The following is an 8,439-nucleotide window of genomic DNA, read 5'->3' on the forward strand; positions in this document are numbered from 1 at the left end:
ATATGTAGCCGCTGCAAGTTGTTGCTCACAAGCTCTGTGGATGCAGACTCAGCTACGCAATTATGGCTACTCTGTTGACAAGATCCCCATTCTCTGTGATTCTAAGAGCGCAATTGCCTGGCAGTAGGTCTTACTTCTTGATGAACCTTCACTTGTTTTCTTAGTTAGTAGGTTTGCCTGGCAGAGATATGCAAGGTTTGAGGGGGAGTATGTGCTTAAAAAGAATAAAACCTATTGAAGAAGAAAAATATTTTTCATCACATAAGTCTTTTCACAGATCCTCTGTGATAACTCTCAGAGGCTCTTTGAACGGGTCCTCTGTCGATACCTCTTCTTAGGATTTTAAATAGTTTTTAGTTTGAGGGGGAGCCATGGAAGCTGGCTTTTAGGGGAGTTTTCGAATTGAAAATCAAAACCTCAGAAGGTGCCAAAATTTTTGAAGTATCTTGATCTCAGAGATCAGCTCATCAGAACCTCTAGCGCTTCTATCAGAGGCTCTGTGAGTCTGAACTGAGCAAGTGCTCATCTCTCTGAGGATTTTCAAACCGTTTAGGTATAAAAAGGTGTAACATGTTAGAAGGCCCCGCACATATCACAGAGGCTCTGTTACCCTTAGGCCTCTGACAGAACTCTCTTCTATAGTTCTCTATTATTGATATGGTGCGAGTGGTTCTGTGGATATGGGTTAAAACAGATCACGCGCGTGTCAGAAACGGGGGCGCACGTCATCAATCGTGCGTCTTCCCAACATCGCGTGTCATATTTTTGATTCGTCTCTCCCAATAGCCTCTCATCACGAAATATCTCCTAATAAACGGTTCGCTTTCAAAATTCCTCACTATAAATACTCTTCCCCCCAACATAACCCCTTCACTTCTCTAAAATCTCCAACCTGCAAAATCTCAAGCTTTCCAAAAACCTGCAACTATGTCTTCAAGCTCAGCTTCCGCCTCCGCTCAATCTGAAAACAACCCTAGCAACAATGAAGTGAACCAATCCCAAGCACTTACATCTCATGCCATATCGTTTTTACAAAATCGATATGAAAAAGTGATGCTGGTCAAGAAACCCAATAACTACTTCTTCGCTCCATCACCAACTGGCTTCCCATAATCCACCTATCCACTTTTGGAGATCCTTCCTATTCATCCCATCTTTTACACACTCACTGCCACAAAACCTACCCCAAAAACCTATCTCACCCAATTTCTTCTAAGTTCTTATATCTGCACCATAAAAGATGTCGGTTTAAGCATAGTGGGCTATGCTTCTCACCCAATAAACAAATCCCTAGTCCCTATGGAGATGAACGTTGACACCCTGCGTACCGCCCTGCACTTACCTTCCCTGGATGTTCTTCATTTGGATGCCTTCGCACCAACTCCAACAGATGCAGAATTGATTGAATTCCTCGAATTCCACTCTTACACAGCAAAGACAAAAATCGTCAAGCGAACTGAATTCAAGAGGAAGGGCCTTCCCCCTATGTGGAACACTCTGTTTTCAATAACTAATTGTTGTTTAACGGGGAAGGTCGGCAGCCACGATCAAGCATCCCACGCCATGCTCTCCATTGTCTATGAAATCTACTTCAACTTGCCCTTGGATTACGCACAACTTATCTTTGATGATATGGTGGGCTTAATCAAGAAGAAGTGTGCTACTCAACGGGGTGAGAAATCAAAAGTGAAAGCACAGAAGAAGGCCAAGGAAGACCTCAATCACCCAAACTTAATCCTACAAAGGTTCTTCGTCTTGGTATTTGGAGACATGATAGTAGAGAAGCTGCGCTCTGCAGAGCAGAATGCTCGATTGTATCCGATGAAGGAATTCCATCCTATAGAGCATGAACTAGGCTACAGAAGCCCAAGGCCATTATCTAAAGCCATGCTCAAGTACCTTAGCAAGGGAGATAGGAAGGCTTACAGACGTGGATACAGGGGACCAGAGCCGGTCCCTGAAACCCCTCCACAAATAGGTATCCCCTTAGGTGAGAGAGTGCATAAAATGAGGGTTGAGGGATGAATGGAGGTGCCTGCAGAGGCAAGGGAGCTGAGTGAGGAAGGACCGAGAGTAGTTAGTAGTCCCCCACGAAGGCCAACGAAGACAAAGAAGACTCAGAAGGATGTCGATTCTTCTGAGAAAAAGAAAGGGAAAAAGAGACTCGCAGCAGAAGAGGGTCCAAACAGTCCTCTGCCAAAACCCAAGAAGAAGAAATCCAAGAAAACCCAACCCACAGAGGTTGAGGTCACAGAGGCCGAGGTACAAGAAGGCCCGGCAGAGGCTGTACCCAAGCGTAGAAGGTTGCACAAGACTGTTGTCGAAGAGTCCCCCTTTGAGAAAATACAAGATGTAATCTTCGATCTCAGACAGAGCTTTACAGCACCCACAGAGGTGGCAGATTTGGGGACAGAAGTCGTCCTAGACGACGAAGAAGAAGAATTGGAGTTAGAAGAGGGCGAAAAAGATGCCAAAGGCACACATCCAAGCCCCCCTCCTAGTGCAACCCACATTGCTAGGAACCCTGTTCTAGAGGGAACCCCTATTGAAGAAAGCGTGCACATACTGAACCCCGAACCAACAAACCTCGCAGAGGACATTCTTTCGTCCTCTGTCGAATGCACAATTCGGGAACCTCATTCTACTCCATCATCCTCTCAAAAGGATGGTATTTTTAAAACCATTCGTCCAAGGACTCGACACTACAAAGAGAGGCATATGTTGCCCCTTCACACATGAGTGAACCACCAAGTCATGCTTCAGAGGCATGCGAGAGATTCACCGAGACTGCGGGTCTAGAACGCCCAAAGTCTCTGCTCCATCCCTCTGCCGAGTTAGGCTCTGAACCTATTAGGCACGAAATCGACAGAACACCAGTAGGCTCTCCAATTGGGGATGTCCGAGGATCTGGTGGAAGTCCCCGAGATGACACCGTCAAAACAGTCACTGAGGGCGCCTTACACTCCAAGGCAGTAGGTCACCATGTGTTGGTGATCTAGGTTCCCCGAGTGCCTATGTGACGAAGGAGGAGTTACAAACCTTCGCCACAGAGGTATTCAAGAGGATGGATGAGTTGAAAAGCTTGTTCTCCTCCTCACCGGCAACAGAGGCTCTTACACCTCTAACAGAGGCTCTGAAGGAGTTGACTTCCACAACTTCTGAGCTCAAGACGACTTTATCAGCCCTTCAGAGCTCTGTCCTCAAGAAAGACGATCTAACAGAAGCCTTTAGCGCGCTGTCTCTCAACCCTTCTTCAATCAATACTCTCAAGACAGAACTGACAGAGGTCGCCGCCCAATATGCTGCAGATTTGATTTCCGCTGGCTACACCAACTACTCTGCCTTCAAGGATGAAATCAAAGAGATGTTCTCCTCTGCGATTACCTTAGGCATCGACTCTTCATCCTCCAGGGCTAACATTAACCATCTAGCCACTCGCAGAGAGCTAGACGCAATGGTTGAGGCCCTTGGAGAGACCGTACGGAAACATCACGATTATCTTCTCAAAGAGGCCCGAGCTACAAACGAATCTATAAGAGACTGCACAAAGAAACTTGTCACAGAGGGTAACTTGTTCAGAAACGAAGTCTATCGATATGTGTCTAAAATGAAATGGGCCACAGAGATTGACATCAATACCGCCACTGTGAATGCTGAAATGGTCATTGAGAAGATGGAGAAAGCGGCCTCCAAAGTTCTCAGACGCTTGAAGAAGGCTCCCCTCACATCGTGCAAGGCAGAGGCCACTCATATCCATGACGATCAAGGAGGCAATGACCATGATCGTCATGAGGGGGAGAAGAAGACAAAGGAGCCAAAGAAATCGACTTATACCAAACCACTCAAAATAGTGGATTCTGCTACAGCCCTGTTCTCCAAAGACAAATCTTCAGAGCCTACGGGGAAAGGCAAGGGTAAAGCGGTAGATGTGTCGCCAAAGAAAGGGTCTAGCTCCGATTCAGTGGAGGAAATCAATGAAGAAGAATATGATGACCCTGATCTGGTTCAAGCACTCAAGACGTCTTTGGCAGAGACTCGAATGAGGCAAGGAAAAGCTCCTATCGCCAAAATCGGAGAAGGCTCTTCTAACTTGCAAAGATACCAGAAGAGACGTCCATGGGTACGTTCGACGCTCTGGTAACTGTCAAGCCAATCCTACCAGAGGGGTCTACCCAGAGGCCTATACTAGAAGAAGAAACCAGAACGCCAGAGTCTACAACAGTGGGGAGGGTCTCTGAGATTATTGACTCGATGAACAAGATTCCTACGCAGAAGGTGCGTACAGAGCCCGTAACCACTGTTGAAGAGATTTTGCAGTGGCGTTACTCATCCATGGACACAGAGCCCCCTTACAATCCAGAGCTAACTGGAATGTCCTCTGTCGAAGCAAAGTTCCATTTCTCAAAACTCACCAAGCCACCAGTGCAGGTCTTCTCAGAGCATGTTATTCGTTCACTTGAAACCATCTCTCCGCGCACCATGCTGAAGAAGACTGTGCAGTACACCCAATATACGGTGAAGAGGGATGATGGCAACCTCTATACTTTCACAGATGCTGATCTCCATAACCTGTGCATGTTCGATCTAATCTTCTTGTACAAAATCCTAAACAAGTACATGGAGAGGAGGTCAAGCTACTCGATTTCTCTCAGAAGGCTGAATGAGGTGATGCATGCTCAAGTCAAACTTTACAGCCAGAAAGACTTCGACATTGCAATGAGGTTGGCCCAGCCAGAGCTAAAGATCACTCCTCCAAAGATCAGACTTGTTTGGCTGCATAGGTTCCATCCCAACACTATTATCCACAATCCCATCTTTGGGTTTGTTTTCTTGGATAGGGATGAGATCCTAAGATTCTTCGATCCGAAAGAGGCGCACAAGTATTCTACAGAGTCCCTCGAATGGGTGTTCAACCTGGTGGTGGCAGAGGTGCAGAAAGGGCGTATAAGGGCGGATGAAGTAACGAACCTTCTGGAAACAATCAAGATACAAGTCTCTTTCAGAGAATGGATCTTCAAAGTCTACAAAACTGTCAAGACTGATCTGCAATATGTTGTAGACGATTATCCAGACTCTGCTGTGGAGTAAACTCTTGTAATAGTGTAGGCCTGCACAATCTTTTAATTCGTTCATTAATGTAATTCTTTTTCATAGGATGAGTTTAATCTCCTCTTGTATTTTTTCATAAGTCAATTCTTGCACCCATTTATCCAAAATTACATTTTCATACTTAGGGGGAGATTGTTAGCTCCATTATTCATCTCTTGTAAAAGTATAGAAAAAGTATATCGCAAGTCTTGACAGAAGGATAACTCCATAGAAGACAACAGAGGACTAACGACAGAAGCCTTATGTTCGAGCAAGTAAAGTGTGACATAACCTCTGATGTCTCTCACAGAGGTTATGGAAAATGGTCCTCTGTCAAAAAGAACATGCAAGGCATTTACAGCAGAGCCTCTGAGATGGCTCACAGAGGGTCTGCGGATTTCGTCTTTTATGAAGTTTCTGTTCCAACAGTTTTCAAAGGTTGTTAGCCGCATGTGCTTCTCACGTGACTAGGACTTAATCGACTTTGTTTGGACGGCTCAGATGAAGACACACGTCAATATCTTGTCTCTTAGGTCGTTAGGAACTAGTATAAATAGCGGATAGGACCTTTGTAATCAGAGTGCTTCCTGTATTGTAATCGTCAAATTTTCAATTGAATTGATTGAAAAACCTTTGAAGCAATTCTCCTATATTCATCTTCTTCCTCATTTAAACTGTGTGTTCTTGGTGTATTTACTCTGTTTTTGCTCAAATTATTGTTTCCGCTGCACTTTAATCGTTTTAGAGTTCATTCAGAGTATTAGATCAATATCAAAGTTGAATTTCAGATCCGACAATTCATGTGATTGAAGTGTCCCGATTACACTTTCTAATGATAGAGTGGAGAGAGATCCTGTGATTCTTCTATTGCTACTACAATATATTCAAACCTTCTTGTAAGACTTCTGAGAATTTTTTCAACAATTCTTCTATCGTCAATCATTTACCCATTAAGCTTCATCTTATTAGTAATAACAATTACCCGATTGTAGAAATCTTCCATGCTTTCATTCTCTTTCATTCGAAGACCATCAAATTCACAGCGTAAAGTCTGAAGACAAACTATTTTCACCATGTCTTCCCCTCTATAGGTTCTATAACGAGTATCCTAGGCATATTTGGAAGAATTACATGTTGATATCCTCTCAAAATTCGTTTCTTCGACTGCTTGAAAAATGAAAAATAAAGCCTTTTTGTCTTTCTTTTTCATTTCGTTGGTTTGTGTAACTTGTTGGGGTGTAAGATCGCCTGTGATTATAGGTTCTTGTATCCCATCTTCTATGAAACTCCAAAAATCTTGTGATTCAAACATAACCCTCATATGAATGCTCCAATGATAATAATTTCTGCCATTCAATTTTGGAAGTTGGGGTTGTAGGATACTGTTACTGCTTGATGCCATTGATGCAATCCTTCTATGAAACCCTTGCTCTGATACCACTTTGATGAATTGATATCAAAACAGAGACAAACCTAGGTATACGATCAATGAATTTTCTTTATTAATTTCATAATTGATCGAATAGAACAATAAATTTCCAGTCTACACAATATTTATACAAACATAAAAGAGAGTCGGTTAATAGAAACCGACTATGACCCAATCATCACGACTCTTAATTAAACGTCACACCCCTACGATTTATTAATACATAATTATAATAATTATAAGTCTAGACTACTAATTCAATAAGACAGAGCATGCAAATGAGGCCTTTAAGTTTATGTTGTGATTCAGCGTTATCCTTGGTGTAATTGAATTTATGTGCCTTCTATTCTTCTTATATATTACCCAAAAACCCTCACGTGCAACAACCCAAACCTCCCTTGCAGTTGCTACAAGATTCAGAAGGTTCACATATGATGAGATAATGAAGGTATCTCATAAATTTAGAGAAGGGATTGGACGAGGTGGTGGTGGTATTGTGTACAAAGGCATACTGCCTGACACCCGAGAGGTAGCAATTAAACGACTAAATGAGGTTGGCCAGGGAGAAGCAGAATTTCTAGCAGAAATGAACATAATTGGGAAGATAAATCATATAAACTTGATAGAAACCTATGGATATTATGCTGAGGGAAAGCATAGGATCTTGATCTATGAGTTAATGCAGAGTGGCTCATTAGCTAAGAACTTAAGTGCAAATCAGCTTGATTGGCGGAAGAGGTTTGAAATTGCAATAGGTGTGGCCAAAGGGTTAGCTTATCTACATGAAGAATGCTTGGAGTGGGTTTTGTACTGTGATGTTAAACCACAAAACGTATTGTTGGATGCTGATTACAATCCAAAAATGGCATATTTTGGCTTGTCCAAGCTATTCAACAAAGGTGCAACAGAAAATTTCATATTTTCGAAGATACGAGGTACTAGAGGGTATATGGCTCCAAAATAGGTGTTTAATCTTCCAATTACCACAAAAGTGGATGTTTATAGCTACGGGATGGTTGTGCTTAGAGATGGTAACAGGTCGGAGTCCAACATGTGATCAAACAAGTGATGATAACCAAAGGGTGGAGCAAAAAAGGCTTGTAAGTTGGATGAGAGAAGTCCATTAGGCTATTAGAAGTTTGATAGAAACACAAATCGTAGAATTATTGGATCCAACTAGGGTGGTAACCGGTCAGGTTGGGTTGGGTTCGGGCTCAACCTATTTATTACACAGGTAGAAAATCTCAACCCAATCCAATCCATTTAATTAAATGGGTTGAGATTTTTCAACACAACCCAACCTGTTACCTAAATAGGTTGATAACGAGTTGACATGTTTACGATTTTCTTAATCCAACCTGTTAAATAAATGGGTTGAATCTGGGTTTGACCCATTTAATTTTAAAATTTTAAATAAAAAAAGGACAAGACTATTTAATTTTTTTTTTGAATAAAACACAACCACAAATACAAACAAATTGTTCAAAGTTTGAAAAAAACACAACCACAAAAAATATATTGTTCAAAATAAGTTAGATTAGACTTTGGAGGCGATAATGGAGTAATGGACTAAAGGGTGTTTTTAGGGTTTCATATTGATTAAAAATAATGGAGGCGATTGGAATTTGGAGTTTTATTTCATGACAGTTGGATTTTTATTTAAGAATAAAACAAAATTAAAAATGTTATAACCGGGTTTTCTACAAACATGGGTCAAGGTAACCTTATGTGTTTAATACGTGAAATATGAACTATATATATGTGAAATATGAACATGATATTGTGCATATGCATATTTGAAAAGATGGCATGATGTATATGTGAGTTATACATAAATGTGTGTGGTGTGAAACATACATGAGGTGTTGCATATATGTGATAAGATATTCTGGTGGAAACATTATTATAATATTTAAAAACTT

General features: G+C 41.8%; 1 protein-coding gene across 1 annotated transcript; it reads left to right on the plus strand.

The window, feature by feature from the left end:
- The first annotated feature begins 6,959 nt into the window (after positions 1-6,959).
- On the plus strand, positions 6,960-7,481 carry LOC112503062 (putative receptor protein kinase ZmPK1). The gene has a single exon (XM_025107129.1). The coding sequence runs from the start codon at positions 6,960-6,962 to the stop codon at positions 7,479-7,481; it is 522 nt and encodes a 173-aa protein (XP_024962897.1).
- Positions 7,482-8,439: the final 958 nt, after the last annotated feature.

Source organism: Cynara cardunculus, unplaced genomic scaffold (genome assembly GCF_001531365.2).
Source record: "Cynara cardunculus var. scolymus isolate 2C unplaced genomic scaffold, CcrdV1 Un_Scaffold_2469, whole genome shotgun sequence".
NCBI lineage: Eukaryota > Viridiplantae > Streptophyta > Magnoliopsida > Asterales > Asteraceae > Cynara > Cynara cardunculus.

Bases quoted from the DNA above. Each gene is read 5' to 3' on its own strand.
- LOC112503062 (XM_025107129.1), top strand. From the start codon at position 6,960: ATGAAGGTATCTCATAAATTTAGAGAAGGGATTGGACGAGGTGGTGGT.